Here is a 19,963-nt window from a genome sequence, read left to right on the forward strand (position 1 = left end):
GCCCCTGCCCTCATCCACTTTCTTTGTATGGAGCTAAGACAGTCGGCTTTTGTGCTTCACAGAAGAAAAAATTCATGTGTTTGGAGCAACATGAGGATGAGCAAATTATGACAGAATTTTCATTCACTTCATATTTACATCCAAGAGAGTTTTTCCTGAATAACGAATAATGTGTTCTCTTTAAAAAAATAAAAAAATAACAAGCCTTTACTTATAATTCTACATCTAGAACTATTTTCATCACTATTGTAGTTTATTATTTGGCCTATCATGGACTTTATTGCATCATTCCGTTGCATTATTGCAACAGAGGCAGTACCACATTCATTGCAGCATCAGTCTCCATTAACAATGCACCCTCCCTTGGTTGTGTACGTACACTATCTGGTCGGTTGAGAGTGCTATACATCACACAGATCTTCTATAGGCGGATGAGCAGTTCTACCTCCGTAAAGCCTCTCGGGTGATTATATAGGCTACACATAGAGAGGATTTTTTCGATGAGGAAAACGTTGTCTGTCAAAACGTCACATGGGGTCAACGCGATCGCTTCCTGCATCGCGCCTCAGCTACAGTTTTGCGCGTTTCGGTTTTGCCGCTTGGATTTGATACTGATTTGATTGGTTTATATTGATACGATTTCCGTTCCTCGCGCGCCGCCGATGTCACATATTTTATTGCGATGATAAGCAAAGTTAAAAATGCCATGTCCTCGATGGTGAGCGGAATTATCCCGCACGGCCACCACCATCATCAGCAACAGCACGGATCCGCGCAGAACGGCGGAACAGACGGGCTTCCACCGCGATTCCCGTATAGCCGACCCGAGTTCCTGGACCTGACACAGGAGCTGCTGCAGTACTCCACCGAGCACGCGTCCAGACCGGTCATCACGCTCAAGAGAGACAGCAGGCTGCCATGGCGAACGGGATACGCGGAGTGAGTCGTGGTGTTATTATGTTTTAATTTTTAATATTCTGTTTTGCTTAACTTGAAAATATTGTTGATTAAAAATGACGCGTTTGGAGTGACGTCATTGCTGAGGAAGGTTAGATGTCACGCATAGCCAAGGGCAAATGTTTATCATCATCCTCCTCTGAGCGCTATACAGTCAGCTGGATTATTGGAATGCTTCTTTGGAATCTGATGACGTAGCCTACAGTTTAAACACTTGAATTGCGGCATAGAGCAGGTTATACACCCACACACAGCTTGGATGACAAACTGGAAATCGATAGATTATTACAGCAATAATCGTTGAGTGCATAATTTTTTATTCTGTACTACATTTCCTAAGCTTTTGAGTCCCCACAGTCATGGAATAATTTATATTTGAGATTTCCAGGCCTGGAAAAGTCATGGAATATAATAAAATCTTTAAAACATCATGGACATTTCAATAAAATTTTATACATTTCTGTTATTTTGAAGCATTGGTTAGAATGGGTTTAAAACTATAAACAAATGACTGTCTGCCACCGCTGACCAGCTAAAGTGTGCTTATGAATTTATAGTTTTTTGAGATATATTATATAGCTGTATGATTTCCAGATATTTAGCAAATTTAAAGCCTAATAAATTATTTGAAATTATTTGAATAATTTTTTTGTCTGTGAAGAAAAATTAGTTCACCCCAAAATAATAATTCTCTAATCATTTACTCATCCTCATCCTCAAACTTGTATGTCTTTCTTTCTTCTGCAGAACACAAACAAAGATATTGTGAAGGTTGTGTAATGTGTTTTTGTCCATACAATATAAGTCAATGGGGTTCAAAACTTTCAAGCTCCAAAAAGGACATAAAGGCAGCATAAAAGTATTATACCTGTATATGAATCGAGTGGTTTAATCCATTAGGGGTGGGTAAAATATTGATTTCCCGATGCATGGTGATCTTCATTTGAACGATCCTGATATCGATTCTTAAATCCCAAGATTGATCTTTTACTCTGTGCGCTACCCCCCGGCTACAATGAGAGGAGATCACTCGCATTTGCAACCAAATGTCACGCAGTGCGTCTAAAAATGTATATATTTGGCAACTGGCTGGTAAATGTTTAGATTTTACACACCAGTAATTGTGTAGTATAGTGGTGGAGTATTCAGCAGCGAGATCCTTTCACTGTGTGTTGAGAGTAAAAGATGTTTTGTGTAATGTGTGTCCAAAGACGAGATCCATGCAATCGATTTGTCATTGAATAATGTCTCTTTTAATACCCTTTCTGCTCTTAACAGTCAGTTGATAAAAAAAGAAAGAAAAAGAAACATTTAGGCTACGTCTACATTAATCCGGATACATTTGAAAACAGCGTTTTCGTTTCAAAATGCTCTCCGTCCACACTAGCGTTTTCAAGCATTTTCCAAAAGTTGCTCATCCACACTGAAACATCTGAAAACGCTTACGTCCCTGTACTGCGCATGAGTAAAACGTAAGACGCTTCGACATGCGTCATTTCCGTCAGGCATTTATTTACTTTCCTCCTCTTTGAAACGTCACGGCAATGTACGGTCTGAAACGCAACTGTCCTCGTGTTCACATTAAATCGCTTTTGTCAATTAAAAGATTAGCAGGGCAAGTAAAAATTTGAACTATTGTCCTTGTGGAGCACTGCTGAAATTCATTTGTTAAAAGATGCGGGAACCCTAGCTTTCATTGTCTGTTAAGTAAAGATCAAGATCATAGTTGCACAAAGTGCCTGAGATCAAAGCAGGAAAAATTATGCAGTCTTGGAGTCATACCCTCAAATTAGAAAATATTATGTTATGTGGTTCTGGAGAGTTGAAATATTTATGTGACAGAGACTGCCCAAAGACCTTTTCTGAGTGCAGCTGTCACTGGTGTATGTGTGTTTTTGTTTAAAGTGTGTGAGGGTTTGGAAGGGATAGTTAGGAAGAGAGACTGAGAGAGAACAGGCCCTGAGCAATAATAAAATAATCCCAGTTAGCCGCTGGTTATTTAATCTATTATTAATTACAGTACAAGAGGAGAACTTTGTTTGGGGCAGTGTGATGACAGCATCTGAAACTGAAAGTACTTTCACAAGTCTCAAAACAAACAATGTTTGCAGCTGACAGCTTTAGCAAGTGCACACTTAAACACACTGATAAAGGTTTTAGTTCACACTGATACTCCCTAATCTTAGGCAATAAGTTAAAGTCAATATAAAATCAAAATTGATCTGATATTTAGTACTTTCTTAATACACCATTCCTGGTCCTATTGTGCATGATCAGTGAATGTTATTTCAAATAAATATGTTTTTGCTTCCATCAAAATAAAATAACTAGATCTGCCTTGAAACTTTCCTTAATGTCACTTAGACCGTGCAGGTGGGGAAAATAAATATTAACCAATAGCCAAAAATACTAACTGAGCACTTTATTAAGAAGACCTGTACACCTACTTATTCATTGAATTATCTAAGCAGCCAAACGTGTGGCAGCAGTGTAATGCATAGAGTCATGCAGATACGGGTCAGGAGCTTCAGTTAATATTCACATCAACCATCAGAATGTGGAAAAAATGTGATCTCAGTGATTTCGACCGTGGCATGATTGTTGGTGCCAGACGGGCTGGTTCTGCTGATCTCCTGGGATTTTCATGCACAACAGTCTCTAGAGTTTACTTAGAATGGTGCCAAAAACAAAAAACATCCAGTGTGCGGCAGTTCTGCGGATGGAAATGCCTTGTTTATGAGAAAGGTCAACGGAGAATGGCCAGAATGGTTCTAGCTGACAGAAAGGCTACAGTAACTCAGATAACCACTCTGTACAATTGTAGTGAGCAGAATAGCACCTCAGAATGCACAACAAGTCAAACCTTGAGGTGGATGGGCTACAACAGCAGAAGACCACATCGGGTACCATATAGCGTTCCTAATAAAGTGCTCAGTGAGTGTAAATCTTTAGGCGTTGTTTTTTGTTGTCCGACGTGATAAAAATGAGAAATCTTTTAACATGTTTCAAGTTTGTAGAAATGTAATCTTTGTGTCCATGTTGGTTTTATATTTTATATATATATATATATATATATATATATATATATATATATATATATATATATATATATATATATACTGTATATACTGTATATATTTATAGCATTTTCTAAAACAAAATATTGAAAAAATATTGAATGACTTTAAAAATATCATGTGATGTGAACATCAAGTAATGGTATTAAAATACTTTCCTTGCACCTTGAGTGTACACAAATTAATGATTAATTAAAAAAATTCAAACATATTTTCAAGGTAAAAAAATATATATTTTTACTAATGTTATGAATTTTTTAATCAAGAATATCAAGAAGTGTTCTCAGGGTTACTCCATATGACCTGAACAAAATGTGCCTTTCCATAAAAAAGTCAAAATATCAGATTTTTTTATTTTTTTACTTCACAAACAGTCTTGAGGGTCTAAAGATATTTTTTACATGACAACAAAATGGCAACCTACATGATTACACCACCTGACTAAAGTCTTTCAAATATTAATAGTATTTTATAAATGTTAAAATGTATTATTTTTTAAAGAAATAATAAAATATGATCGTGCACCACTTATGCCAATATTTATTTTTAGAAAAATGTCAGCTTTTAATGAGCCTTTGATTTCTAAAATTACTGTCATGATACCATGGTACAGTGATGGTGTCATGGTAATACCATAGAACTTTGATATATACCATGCTACTGAATGATTACCATATTCCATTGTTATTTACATGGTACTCCAAGATGTTTCAAAGAATACCATAGGAGATGTCTATAAAACCATGGTAGTACCATTGTACTGTTTGGTATTCTTTTGTTAATATACTGCACTACAATACAAATATGACACTAAATACCTGTAATGCTTCATACCTATAAAGTCCCAAAAGGCTTTTTTGCTGATTGTGCATGTCCGTTTAGTCTAGAAGAGAACAGGGTGTCTCATTTGTCATTTTATGACTCAAAAGAGAGTCATGACAACCTCCTATGCATCCTTGATGCACCTTTTTGCCAAGCCCATGCTTGTGTGGACTTTATAGACTTGGAGGCTCAGGATGGCATTTGTGACTAGACCTAAGTCTTCAAAACCATGACAGACTTTGTTCTAAAGGACTTTGTCACTACTCCTGTTTCTTTCTAACTTAAAATCTCACTCACTCACTTACTCATTCACACTCATTCTCTATAAGATATTGTTGTGTCATCCACTGTGGCTCTTGGAAATTGGCATTCTATTAACACTGTGTTACTGAGCTGGAAAAGTCAAACTGATCAACAGTAGCCATGCCACGCCTCAATAGATGAAGACAAGAAATACAAGACATGTCAGGAGGCCCAATTCAAAGATACACAGTGCCATAAAAAGGAACTCATTTCCTCTTTATTTTAAGCTCTGTGTGTGGAGGTGAAAAATTGCTCATCAGGTTTTTCAAGTTATATTAAAGCTGCGTCCCTCTCCTGGGCTCACAGCAATACTAAGCTAGAGCAGTAATTTATATAATGCATATTCCACATTTCATTTGAGAGGTAATTAAAGTCATTGATGGGCTTGGCTGTGAATACTCTGCAGTTGTACATGTACTGCTAGAAGAAGCATATTTGCTGTTAGCATTCATTTCCTGGCAATGCCTCATGGAGAGATTATAAGTACAGTTTATACATTTAGGGCTCAAGTTAACTTCTGCACAGAGTACCTAATGTAGACTAAATTCAAAGCTCAATTGTCTATATTGTAATTTGAGGTATGGTAAAAAAACAAAAAGGACCTTTGTTGTTTTGGACATGGTATCATGGTATGTCCATGTTAACATGCATAGGTACAGTTCTTCAAAGAATACCATGGTATATAAATATGGTAATGTTTCAATACCATGGTATTTTGGCATCTGAACCATCACTGTACCTTGCCATCACCACATATTTTATAAGTGTGGTAGGGAGATCACTGTAAGTTTAAATCCATGACTAAGGAGTTTGAAACATTTGAATTTTATTGCAGGAAAACATTACATGCTGCTAGTGTGCCATCTGATGTATTGCATTAATGACACACTTCTGTGCTTTTGAGACTGTCAGATCAATGACTAGAAACATGATACTGTTCTCATATGTAGTGTACTGTCTAGTTCACACCCTCCTAGCTTCAGTCCCCCTTTTCCCTTAAGATCGCATTTTGCTGGTGAAGATGTTTTTGGTTGAAATGTCCTGCTTTTTTCTTTAGATTGGTAGGTTAATTTGATCTGTAGACACATTTTTCTCATCTTTGTTAAAGCTGCACTACGGAAGATTTTTTTGGTTAAAATGAACAAAAGTCCATTATTGAGTGAGCATATAAAAAAAATCAGTGTTCAAAACCCTATCCTTTCCTCTCCCTGATTCACTGCGGTAAGCCTACAATGATTTTTATTTTGAGCTATTAGGTTGGATTTGGCGCGATATTGCTGGCTTACATTATTTCCTCCTTGCGTGTTTACGTCATGTTGTTAGCACAGAAAAGGAGGGCTGGCTACTATGGCAGCAGGTGAGTAAGGGTGAGTTAATAATGAGAGAATTATCATTTTGGGGTGAAATATTCCTTTAAAGGTGAAGTGTATAATTTCTTTGCCTCTAGTGGCACCAAACAGAATTTCAAAAATAACAATTGTTTTCAAATAGGATTCCTGAACACTCCCCCTATATTCCATTGGTCGTACAAACAGATATTCCCACCCCAAACCCTGGCAATTGGCTGAGCCAATGTTGCGATGTCAAATTTTTTATTTGTTTAGCACTTTTCACAGCACACATCATTTCAAAGCAGCTTTACATGAAATCATGCATATACAAAAAAATAAATAAATAAATAAAAAAATGAAACTGTAATATCTATAAAGTCTTAGAGTGATCATTGTGTAGTTTGATAAAATATGGTTGTAAATTGTGTATAAATATTAATTAATTAAATAATAATTGTATTTAGAACCCCTGTGAGCAAGCCGAAGGCGACTATGGCAAGGAACACAAAACTCCATAAGATGTTGGTTAATGGAGAAAAACAACATTGAGAGAAACCAGGCTCACTGTGGGGGCCAGTTCACCCTCTGGCTAACAGCATGAATATAATGCCAATATTAGTTATTTGTGTGCAGTGCAAGTCATGGTTTAAAATTTTTTATGAACTTTAAGATTAATGACTAATGTCTTTGAAGTTCATCCTGGATTAACTGCACAAGTTCACATAGATGCATTGTCCTTTGTTAGTTGGCAGATGAAGGCTTTTGTTGGCAATTAAATGATAGTCTATGTATTCCATTTCAAGAGTGTAGTCCATCAATAGACAAAGGTGATGCAGGCAGAGATCAGTGCATCGCAGTTCAACCGGCGGGTCATTTTGGTGAGTTTCGTTGGGGTCCATCCTAAGTCCGAGGTTCAGACGGTGGCATATGAAGAATCCGATGTCTTACAGTTGGTGTTGGCATCAGTTCATCTGAAGTCAAAAGACTCAAGTGATGTCTGGCTAGCATCGGCTGTAGTTTGTCGTCATCACTCAGCGACACGTAGCAGTGGAGTCCGACACCAAGCAGGAACGGAGCTGGATCTGGCCGGCTCTGGTAACCTCGGGATATGACATGGAAACAAATAGAATAATATTAGCGTAGATGCCATTCAATTTTATGTAGAGTTATAGATCATGATAGATGTGGATAATAATACATAACAGACATGGATAAAATGTAAAAGAGCACAATTATATCTAGTGTATTACTGAATGCTTTGACAGAGTGGAGTCTTTCCCTCTTCTCAAGAAAAACATTGTCCGTTAACCAAAGTCACCCAAGGCAGAAAAAGCTAGTTTTTACTTTTTTGTTGTTAGGAGAAAAACCAGTGTAGTAGTAACCTTACTAATAGGTTACATTTTTGTGGTTTTAACACATTGCTTAATTTCATATATTGTTCTGACAGTATGACTTTTGTTGGACTTCCTGTACAAGTGATTGAGCAATAGTTGTCCCTTAGTTTCATGTTTTATGTTACTTTTAAAGAATTTGGTAGAAATGGTTGTAAAGAAAATAAATGGCTTGTGACTTCTGAAGAAGGAGCCTGCTGTAAGGAGACACTTCCTCTTTTGAGAGGAACTTAGAGTGGGGCTTTGTCATCAGAATCTCAGTGTAAACTACAGCATGTAATATATAAATGTTTATAGCTCAATAATCAAAATGATGCACTATTGTCCTCAAATATAACTATGAATATATTGTCTTGAAACAAAAGCATACTATATTTATGATTTTTGTAGTATTCACATGTAACTTGTAACTGACAAGTTACTGTATTTGATACAGGCATTGCAACTCCAACTTCCTTGTTTCAAATGTACATCAAACATGTTGCTTGCCACAGTTTACACTTTTCAGGGAAATCAACCTGCAAATGCACATTAAGCATGGACACACTGAAAAAAATATTATGTGATGAACTAAATATACTGTAACAGAAAAGATAAAGTACTTTTTACATTGAATAATTTAGTTTAAAAGATTAGTTCACCCAAAAATGATAATTCTCTCATGATTTACTCATCTTTAAGCCATCCCAGATGCATATGTCTTGCCTTCTTCAGCAGAAATGAAATGAAGATTTTTATAAGCTGTAAGGGGGTTCAGTGGAAAGGAGGAGGCGAGAACCGGCTTAATAATATAAATAATAATTTAATAAACAGTTTAAACAAAACACACAACCAAAAACACACAGTACAGCTGCCTGCAATTCTCTCTCTCTCTCGAACTGTCGTCCCCGGCCGCCTCTGTCCCTCGCGCGCCCCATCAGGCTGATTGGGGACCGGGTGTGTCTCATTCCAGCCCGGCCCCGCCCTCCTCAGCTCTACACTTCTCCCGGCGTTGCCTCAGGCCGGGGAGCCCCCGGCATGACGTACATCCCCCACCCTAATGTGGGGAAATAATGGGGGGGGGCATGCCTTACGCCCGACTGTCGGCGGGTCATCCCCGCCTTCCTCGACCTGGGAGGAGACAGGAGGGGAAAAACAACAAAACAAAATGGCGAGGGAAAGGCCAACATGGAGCGACAGAGAGAGAGAGAGGAGAGAGAGAAAAAGAAACTCACCGGTTCTCTGATGCGCCGTCGCGCGGTCCTCGATCACTACTCCACCCTCTCAGGCGGACTGCAGCCGCTCCTCTCCGGGCGGACCGGAGTCAGACCTCCGACCCCCAGCGGACAGAACGCCCCTCCCCGTTCCCGGCGTCCCGTGGGGACACATAAGCATATTCAGCTCTGTTTGTCCATATAATTAAAGCAAATTGGTGCCATGACGCTGCAGGCTGTTTGACGGTCCAAAAGACATATTTACACAGCATAAAAATAATACACACAACTCCATTCGAAAAATAAACACTTCCTGCTACTAGTCGTCCCATCACGGAGCTGTCGCGTGATGCAGGCATAATGGCGCATTCACGCAAGAAGTCGGAAGGGCGTGCTTTGTATACAACAGAGGAACGAACGTCACGCGAGAGTTAGGTCATTTCAAACAGCAATACAGCAGTAGGCGGAAGCAACAATTTAAAGTTAAAAACGTTTTAATTATTGATTTGTTTCTTACACAAACCTATCGATTTGCTTCAGAAGACATTCATTGATTGCCTGGAGTCATGTGGATTACTTTTATGCTGCCTAAATATGCCTTTTGGACAGTCAAAAAGCCAGCAGCCTCACGGCACCCATTCACTTACATTGTATGGACATACAGAGCTGAAATGTGCTTATAAAAATCTTCATTTCGGTTCTACTGAAGAAGGAAAGACATACACATCTGGGATGGCTTAAAGGTGAGTAAATCATGAGAGAATTATCATTTTTGGGTGAACTAATCCTTTATGCGTGAACTTGGAAATACAAAGTAAATTATACATTTGTACTTAAATTCAAACTGTAAAAATTTTAAAAATTAATACTTTTATAAGCTTTATAAAATTAATAGCTTATAAGTAAATATTGCTTATGATTGTCTGCTATCTTTACAATGCATCATCATGTTAAAGTAGAAAAGCTTGTCATATGTATTCACTAATTTGAGTAAATTTCACAGGTAAATAAAATAAAGTTTATAACGTTTCGAAGCTGGTGTTTCCAGCATGCAACGGGTTTGACTGTTTGCAAGTTTGTTTACAATGTTTTTATTGTTGATTTCATTTGCTACTCAAAATTACCTGTTCATGATCAAAACAATTACCTTTAGATTTTTTCCATCATCTTGTTTTGCGCACCAAGTGTTGAGGTCTGCGTGCGCATCCCTGTATCTTGTTTCTATCACCTGTAATGCAAGATGATGTCATCCAATAGACTACATAGCATGCAATAAGCTTCCCCGTGGAAGGCTTCCTTATGTCATGTAGTAGATGATTAAACGTGTTTATATGGAAAGTTCAAAATGTAAAATGATCCAATAAAATGTTAATTTCCTTTAAACTCTATGAGCTATATTGCGAAAAAAGTTTACGTTTAAAACGTTAAAGTCTATATATACTGTACACAAGTGAGGTATATGAGGTATCATTTGAAAGCTTAGAATCTGAACTTTTAGAACACTAGAAAAGAACACTTATGCATTTATGTTACATGAAACAACAAAATAAGGCCTCAAAACTTTCGCATTGAAAATTAGCACCCTCTAGAGGTAATGGGGTAGAAATATTTATATGAAAATAAAAGTCCATCATATAGCACATAAATGGACATGTCATATATACAGTGAAAGCTCTCATTATCAGGAATGTGACTGTACAGTTTTGCCTTAATACCACAGTTGGAAAGATTTTCAAAAGAATCACAAAGTGAAATATGGTTTCTGTAAGTCATCAAATACAAACGTCTCTGTAACTGCTCGATAACTGCTGCTGTAAGCCCCAAATAGCTAAATAGTTTTATATCTGCTTTTACCTTAGGACGGTCTCTAAAAAATGAGCCATTGTTTATTTGTCTGTGAGCTTGCTTGGCTGAATAATCCAATGTTACTGTATATCTTAGGTGTCCAGAACAAAACATGCCATCCAGAAGGAAAAGCATGCAAAACATTTTTTTATATAATCGCAAAGGGGAGGATCTGATCTTTTTAATGAAACTGAGTTTCTTGTCCACTCAGAGGCCGAGATATTCAATGAAACAGCAAGGGTGGTGCTTGAACTGAAAATTAGACTGAATGCCTATGGACAAGCACATCTATGAGGGCTAAAATGCATTAGAGCGCCACCTACATTTCAGATCTATATATTGTGATGGAATGTGATAGAAAAAAAATTAAAATTAGACTTTTCAAAGTGAGGTAGAGTGAACAGAACCAGAATTGCATGTTTACAAAGTTTGGACAACAGATTGGTATGTAAAAGTTACTGTATTAACTGAAATGTTAAAAGTTAAATTGGCAAAAGTTAAAGTGAGTTCAAAATGACTCACTTTATTCAATATTATGTCATGAGGTTTAAGTAGAATTTACTTTATTTTATGCTATTATTAATTTACTCTTGCGGAAAAAATTAAGTAAATATTACTATTCACTTTTTTAGGTCAGGATAAAGTATTTTAACAAAGAAAAATGGCAAAACTTCAATTTTAAAGGGACACAGACTTTATGCGAACCACTCAATAATGCAGTACAGTTGAGAAATAGTGAAACACAAAGTTTTGAAGAGAAAACCGTACCAATTTCTAAATATCTCATCAGATGTCATGGGTCATCACGGTGCCCTCTGAAGCATCTTACTGCTCTTTGTAGATTAGGAAGAGGAGGGCTTTTCATAATCCAGATTTGGGAAATAATGGCTTTATGTTTCTCTTCATGTTAGACTGCATCACATTAGAAATTATATTCAGTCATACAGTAGGTATTCAGTAGGTTTAGATGTAATATTTTGTGTACATGAATTTTCAGATACTTTTACCATGCTACGTTTTATTTGTTCATTAACCTAAGTTAGTGTATGATACTACCAAAGTGTCTAAAAATATAAGTAACTTTACATGTTGTAATGTTTAATGTGTGTGTTCATGTATATCATGTCTTTTATTTTGTATACTAGTTCCTGTTTCATGTCATGTGTTCCCTAGTAATGTGATGTCCTGTTTCCCTCCATGTTCATGTTAGTTGTTCATGTTTATGTTTTGTTTAGTTCACATTTATAGTTAGGGTTTTGGATATCACTTATGTAAATAAATTACCCTTGGGTTCATCTTTATCATGTCTTCATTGTCTTCGTCATTGCCAGCGCCAGCCATCGTTACAGAAATACCTAACTGACACATATGAACCCAGCAGTTCAACTACTCCGCCTACGACAGGAGAACCATCCCCTGGAGGAATATGTGGAGGATTTCTGCATTCTGGCCTGCCGGGTGGACTTTAATGAGGTGGCCCTCAAGGACTGTTTCCGATTTGGATTAAATGAGCCCATCTCTTCTCTGATGCCAGGCGGTCAGAGTACCTACAACCTGGCTCAATATATTGACCTCGCCCTTGGTTCCACGTTCACTGTGGGGGAGGCAGATGCCAAGCCAGAGGTCTACGACATGGGTGCCGAGCCAGAGGTCCACGACATGGCCGCTGAGCCAGAGGTCCACGACATGGCCGTCGAGCCAGAGGTCCACGACATGGCCGCCGAGCCAGAGTTTCACGTCATGGCCGCCAAGCCAGAGTTCCTCGTCATGGTCGCTGAGCTAGCGCCATCTTTTGCTCCTGATCCTGTGCCTGCTCCATGCTATGTCACAGCAACGCCTCAGCCTGCTCCATGCCATGTCACAGCAACGCCTCAGCCTGCTCCATGCCATGTCACAGCAACGCCTCAGCCTGCTCCATGCCACGTCACAGCCACACCTGAGCCTGCTCCATGCCACGTCACAGCCATGCCTGAGCCTGCTCCATGCCACGTCACAGCCACGCCTGAGCCTGCTCCATGCCACGTCACAGCCAAACCTGAGCCTGCTCCATGCCACGTCACAGCCACGCCTGAGCCTGCTCCATGCCACGTCACAGCCACGCCTGAGCCTGCTCCATGCCACTTCACAGCCATGCCTGAGCCTGCTCCATGCCACGTCACAGCCACGCCTGAGCCTGCTCCATGCCACGTCACAGCCACGCCTGAGCCTGCTCCATGCCACGTCACTGCCACGCCTGAGTCTGTTCCACACCATGTCACGGCCACATCTGAGAAGTTGGACCCGGAGATGGTTCCTGCCCTTGTACCCACCCTTAGTTCTCCTGAGCAGGCAAGGGGAACTTTCAACCCTCTGACCCCACCTGGACCCTCCGAGCCCTGGACTCCGCCTTGGCCTGTCAGTCCCTTGACATTGCCTCAGCTCTGCATTCCCTCGGCTCCACTGCGGTCCTTCAGCCTGTCGGCTTTGCCGGGGTCCCTCTTCCCTCCGGCTCCTCCTTGGTCTGTCGGTCACCTGGCTCCGCCTTGGCTCTCCGATCCTCTGGCTGCACCTCGTCCCTCCGATCTCTCAGCTCTACTGGGGACCTCCTTCCCTACGGCTCTGCCTTGGTCCTCAGTCCCACCGGCTCCGCCTTGCACCTCTGAGCCTCCAGTACCGCCTTGGTCCTCCCTGCCATCAGCTCCACACTGGTCCTTTGAGTCTTCAGCTACTCTCTGGGCACCAGGTTACATGGTGTCACCCTTCAAGTCTCTCACGGCTCCGCTTTCCATGGCTCCACCCCTCAAGTCTCTCACAACCCCACCTTCCACAGCTCCACCCCTCGAGCTTCTCAGGGCCCCACCTTCCATTGATTCTGCCCTGGTCCCATGCCCCACGCCCTGTTTCGCTAGGCCACACCCCACGCCTCAAGACCCCCCCCCCCCAACTCCCTACAGAACTTTGGAACTGTGTTATGTTATGTGTTTGTTCATGTTTTGGGGCATTGGGTTCATGTCTTTTATTTTGTATTCTAGTTCCTGTTTCATGTCATGTGTTCCATAGTCATGTGATGTCCTGTTTTCCCTCCATGTTCATGTGTCTTGTTTTCATTGGTTCATTGTTTGATTATCTTGTTAGTCTGTTGGTTCATTGGTTTATGTTTTCCCATGTCCAAGTATTTAAGCCCTAATGTTTTCCATTGTTCTTTGTTAGGTATTGTGTGTTTGGTATTGTGTCATGCTAAGTTCAAGTCAGGTCAAGTTTATGTTCATGTTAGTTGTTTATGTTTATGTTTTGTTTAGTTCACGTTTATAGTTAGGGTTTTGGATATCACTTATGTAAATAAATTGCACTTGGGTTCATCTTTATCGTGTCTTCATCGTTTTCGTCATTGCCAGTGCCAGCCATCGTTACACATTTTTTTCCAAATGTGCATTATTTTTACCATTCTTTGTGGAATTGAATACCCCCTTTTCTTTTACACTGCTGTATAAAATCTATTAATCTCTCTCTCTCTCTCTCTGCGTGCTTTCATGTACGGATCAGGTTTGTAAGCCAGACCAGCTCTTCCTGGATGGCTTAGATTATTGTGCTGTGCAGGGATACTCTTTTTCTATAACCTGTGGGCTTAAAGATGTCTCTCTCTCCTATTGAAAATGAAATCCTTGACATTTTAAAGCTGGATGCAATGACATTATTGAGACTGTTTGAGGATAACTCTTAGTAGTACAAACAAATCTATATAATGGAAAAGAATACATTTAGAGATATAAGAATACCAGTTTGCATTGCTTAGGTGTTCTGAGTGGTTGCTAGGGTGTTCCGGGTGGTTGCTAGGTGGTTAATAGCACAAATTGGGGACAAGTTTCACCTCAAAATGTAGAACTTACTGTATGTTAGGGGATTTCTAAAAATCACTAAAACCTATGTATGCCTTAGCAAACACCACTAAATGCACTTTTGTGTTGTGTTTATGGTGTTTTCATTATAATATGACTTGGCTTGTTGATATAATATAACATTTTATAGAATATAATGGTGAAAGTATTAGCAGTGATCTGGTTTGTCTCTCTTTCAGGGTGATAAATGCTGGAAAGAGCATGTTGAATGAAGACCAGGCGTCCTGTGAGCTGCTGTATGTGAGGAAGATCAGCAGTAAACAGCAACGCTGCTCCATGTTACAGGAGGACACTGGAGTAAGTGAATAAGCATCTATAATATAATATCCTGAAGGTAATAAAATGGGATGCTTTCAGGGGTTGAATTAGTCCAGAATGGCATTCTGCCACTTTCATGATACAAAAAAGAAAATTTTTGGTATTCTTGTTAATCCATTCCATTGGTATGCTCCTGTCCAAGTTTTGTTTGTGCCTGTACACACACTCCGGCTCCATGTAGCGAATGTGCTTGCTTAAAAACACCTTTATAGTTTGTTACAAATTCGTATTAATAATCCCTCTAGTCAGTGGGAATTGTCAATGTGATGTCATGAGAATTTGTATGTATTCTTACGTAAAGTTTGGTTCTAGCAAATGTACATTCTCTTACGTTTGCAAAGACACCGAAACGTATAATATTGACGTATTGACAGCATCTAAACATCATAATTTTACAAATTAACGCCCATAGAAACGTACAAATAGCGGTTCTTGCTTGTATGGCACCCTGGGCGAAACCCACTTCAGCAACCCCAAATTCAAGCCTTTTATTCAGTGATCTTCGTCTCCATCTGCTGTCACACCCACCGTAACCGTCCACCCGCGTTGTTTGGTTTCGTTTTCAAAATTCAAAAATTGCCACCTCAAGAAGCATTACAACCACCGGTTTTACAGCAGTGATGTCGCATGTTCATTGGCTCTCAAGTGTCTCGTGACCATTTGCGACTGTCGTATTCGGCGATGTATATGTTTGAATGAGATATAACGGCACTGTTATGCTGTGCATTAGGAGAAATTTTACAGTGATTAATAATTTTAATTCCACTGTCTACCTCACACAATGGTAGAGTGCCGTCAGGGAGCGCATCGGATGCAGTGCATCGCCCTTTGGACTACTTTTGTGCAGAATTTTGCCATTTTTCTGAATAAATTATTGTGATTATATTTATCTGTCTGTTACGTGTTTGTGATGAGGAGGAGGGCAGGGCAGGGCTAATCAGCCTGTAGGGGGATAAAGATGAGCCGGAGGCGCCAGTTCATAAGAGAGAGAGAGACGCACGTGGCCGCATTGTGTATGTCTGTTTGTTTATGTTTTATGTTGTAGATCATTTATATCATTAAACCTTTATGTTGACTGTTCAGCCGGTTCCTGCCTCCTCCTTGCCCGTCCGTTTATCTGTTACAGTGGTGATGAAACCCGGGAGGGAGGAGGGATGCGCTGTCGTGGAGTCTTCGCCGCTGCCATCCGCCAGGGGAGCAGCCGCGGCCATCTGCCTGGGGACGGAGGGGTCGATGCTGGCCGCCGAGAACCGGAGGAACCGCTGCCGTCCACCGATGAAGGGGAGGAGCGGTTCCATCTGCCAGGGGCCGGAGGACTCGCTGCCGTCCGCTAGGGGAGGAGCAAGCTGTCGTCCACCAGAGGGCGGAGGAGTGGTTGAGGACCAGGCGACAGCATGTCCAGGAACCGGCGAGCAAGTTTTTCTCTCTGTCCTCTCTGAATCGGGCGGGGGAGGAGTGTGATGAGGAGGAGGGCATGGCCGGGCCATGATGGAGCACGGCCAGCGCTGAATCAGCTGATTAGTGGAAGAGTGGCCGGCCGGAGACGCCGGTTTGAGAGAGAGAGACGCATGCAGCCGCGTTTCGTGTGTCTGTGTTTGTTTATGTTTGTTTTAAGTTAAGTTTCTGATTAAATTTTACTTTGACTGTTCAGCTGGTTCCTGCCTCCTCCTTGCCCGTCCTTGAACTGTTACAGTGTTTTATATGCTTAATAAATGGTTATGCTTAGGTTTAAGTGTAGGTGTGGAATTAGTGGCTGTAAAATATATCTCAATTAATATATTGTAATAAAAATTATTGCTACTGTATTAATCTGCTTGTTACATGTTTTTATATTGTTGAAATGTGATTACGTTTAGAGGTTGGGGTAGGGTTAAGGGATCTAAAATATCTATAAAACAGTAAAAATATACAAATATATTTAGAATCGATTAGTGTATTCAAATATATTTGTAATGGATTTGACAATATTTTACGTTTCTAAAGCTGTAAATATGTTAAACAAATTACGTTTTAGATGCTTTCAAACGTCCATATTGTACATTTTAGTGTCTATCCAAATGTACAAACATGTATGTTTAAATGTTACAAATATTAACATACAAATAGCTATGTATATTAATGAGATCAGGCTGGAAATATAGGCATTCACCTAGAGTGGCATCGTTTTTATTGCAACATGGGTCTTGCTCATCTACAGCCAGCTCTCATCCAGTAAAATCACAAATTAAAATGCAACCAAATGCAAACCGGGGCTCCAGGATTACCATTAGATCTTTCGGTTCCTGCACATCCGAAACACCAATTTAACCCCTGAGTGGCACAGTTAGAAAACTGTGTATTGCTAAAAAACTTTATTTTTTATAATCATGGTATTAAAACACAAAATTCACTTATGCTCTCAGATTATTCAAAATGCTAGTATGGTTATTATCTCGATTCTTGGGATCAATATTTATTAATCCAAAACACTATATTGTTTCTGATGTTGGACCACTTGTAAGATAATTGTTGAACAGTCGCTTCATGTTGTGAGGTAAGTGAAGCAAATGATTGCTTATTTTGTCCAGGTGTGCATACTAACTATCCTTAATTGTTTTTGAGATTAGGATTAGTATGTCTAAAATCATATTGCATTAAACTACGAGATGTTCCCAGATAGCATGCATTCTGGTGCATTTTTGGGCTGATATGGCCCACAACTGCTTGTGCTATGGACGAGGAACGCCCTAGTGATGACTGAGCTGGGGTTTTTATTGTCAGTCCCACTGCCAGTTTGTAATGTGTTGTCAAAGTGTTTGAGCTTTTCAGGTTTTTAGAATACTTTGTCATTTAGAATACTTTCATTTTATTGAATATTGTGGAGCTGGGCAAGGAGCTAAATATGAAGTTTGAAGACTTCAAACATCTTTAGCAGAATGCTTCTTTTCTCCTAAGACGTGGTGTAAAAAAAAAAAAAATCTCGTAGTCTTATTTTTAATGGAATAGTTGTGGATCAATTGAACTGGGCAAAACCGGTCTCAGGTAAGATTATGGAAGATTTAGATTTGCTGAAGGAGCTCTGCTGACCTCACTGACCCAAGGAACCCCATTAAGCTTGATGAAGACATCTGTTCATGGAGCACATTCATTTTAAAGCTAACAAGTAAATCAGGATATAATTGGAATATAACATTTCCACCACTTTAACCCTGAAGTGCATACCCTGGGTCTTTAGTGACCGGGACCTCATTCCACCCCCTGTACCTCATCCATTTTGTGAGCCCACACCTCTTTAGTATTCCTCAATCTTTCTCTTAGAAATAGTGTGAACATAAAAAAACTAACAAAAGAACTGCCAAAATTGCTTATAATGGCTTAAGTACCAAAAGTGTATAGGGTCATTAGAGACCCTAGGTATATATATATAAATTATAGTTTAATGATTATTTCATATCTATATAAATTTTCTTTGTTTATTACAAGAGAAATAATCTACTATAATCATACAGGTGCATCTCAATAAATTAGAATGTCGTGGAAAAGTTCATTTATTTCAGTAATTCAACTCAAATTGTGAAACTCGTGTATTAAATAAATTCAATGCACACAGACTGAAGTAGTTTAAGTCTTCGGTTCTTTTAATTGTGATGATTTTGGCTCACATTTAACAAAAACCCACCAATTCACTATCTCAACAAATTAGAATATGGTGACATGCCAATCAGCTAATCAACTCAAAACACCTGCAAAGGTTTCCTGAGCCTTCAAAATGGTCTCTCAGTTTGGTTCACTAGGCTACACAATCATGGGGAAGACTGCTGATCTGACAGTTGTCCAGAAGACAATCATTGACACCTTTCACAAGGAGGGTAAGCCACAAACATTCATTGCCAAAGAAGCTGGCTGTTCACAGAGTGCTGTGTCCAAGCATGTTAACAGAAAGTTGAGTGGAAGGAAAAGGTGTGGAAGAAAAAGATGCACAACCAACCGAGAGAACCGCAGCCTTATGAGGATTGTCAAGCAAAATCGATTCAAGAATTTGGGTGAACTTCACAAGGAATGGACTGAGGCTGGGGTCAAGGCATCAAGAGCCACCACACACAGACGTGTCAAGGAATTTGGCTACAGTTGTCATATTCCTCTTGTTAAGCCACTCCTGAACCACAGACAACGTCAGAGGCATCTTACCTGGGCTAAGGAGAAGAAGAACTGGACTATTGCCCAGTGGTCCAAAGTCCTCTTTTCAGATGAGAGCAAGTTTTGTATTTCATTTGGAAACCAAGGTCCTAGAGTCTGGAGGAAGGGTGGAGAAGCTCATAGCCCAAGTTGCTTGAAGTCCAGTGTTAAGTTTCCACAGTCTGTGATGATTTGGGGTGCAATGTCATCTGCTGGTGTTGGTCCATTGTGTTTTTTGAAAACCAAAGTCACTGCACCCGTTTACCAAGAAATTTTGGAGCACTTCATGCTTCCTTCTGCTGACCAGCTTTTTAAAGATGCTGATTTCATTTTCCAGCAGGATTTGGCACCTGCCCACACTGCCAAAAGCACCAAAAGTTGGTTAAATGACCAAGGTGTTGGTGTGCTTGACTGGCCAGCAAACTCACCAGACCGGTATTGTCAAGAGGAAAATGAGAAACAAGAGACCAAAAAATGCAGAGGAGCTGAAGGCCACTGTCAAAGAAACCTGGGCTTCCATACCGCCTCAGCAGTGCCACAAACTGATCACCTCCATGCCATGCCGAATTGAGGCAGTAATTAAAGCAAAAGGAGCCCCTACCAAGTATTGAGTACATATACAGTAAATGAACATACTTTCCAGAAGGCCAACAATTCACTAAAAATGTTTTTTTTTATTGGTCTTATGATGTATTC

General features: G+C 39.8%; 2 protein-coding genes across 2 annotated transcripts in view; both read left to right on the forward strand.

The window, feature by feature from the left end:
- The first annotated feature begins 344 nt into the window (after positions 1-344).
- LOC127446077 (protein phosphatase 1H-like) overlaps positions 345-19,963 on the forward strand; it is a 39,856-nt gene continuing 20,237 nt past the window's right edge. Inside the window, exons 1-2 of the mRNA XM_051706720.1 lie at positions 345-939; positions 14,974-15,091. Of these exons, the coding sequence (XP_051562680.1) occupies positions 683-939; positions 14,974-15,091 (375 nt within the window). The 5' untranslated portion in view covers positions 345-682. The remainder of the gene's footprint in view (positions 940-14,973; positions 15,092-19,963) is intronic.
- Positions 4,168-14,967, forward strand: LOC127446076 (uncharacterized). The gene is made up of 2 exons (XM_051706719.1): positions 4,168-9,817; positions 12,251-14,967. Exon 2 carries the CDS (start codon positions 12,288-12,290, stop codon positions 13,956-13,958), a length of 1,671 nt encoding a protein of 556 aa, XP_051562679.1. The 5' UTR covers positions 4,168-9,817; positions 12,251-12,287; the 3' UTR covers positions 13,959-14,967.

This window comes from Myxocyprinus asiaticus, chromosome 9, assembly GCF_019703515.2.
Source record: "Myxocyprinus asiaticus isolate MX2 ecotype Aquarium Trade chromosome 9, UBuf_Myxa_2, whole genome shotgun sequence".
Taxonomy (NCBI): Eukaryota; Metazoa; Chordata; class Actinopteri; order Cypriniformes; family Catostomidae; genus Myxocyprinus; species Myxocyprinus asiaticus.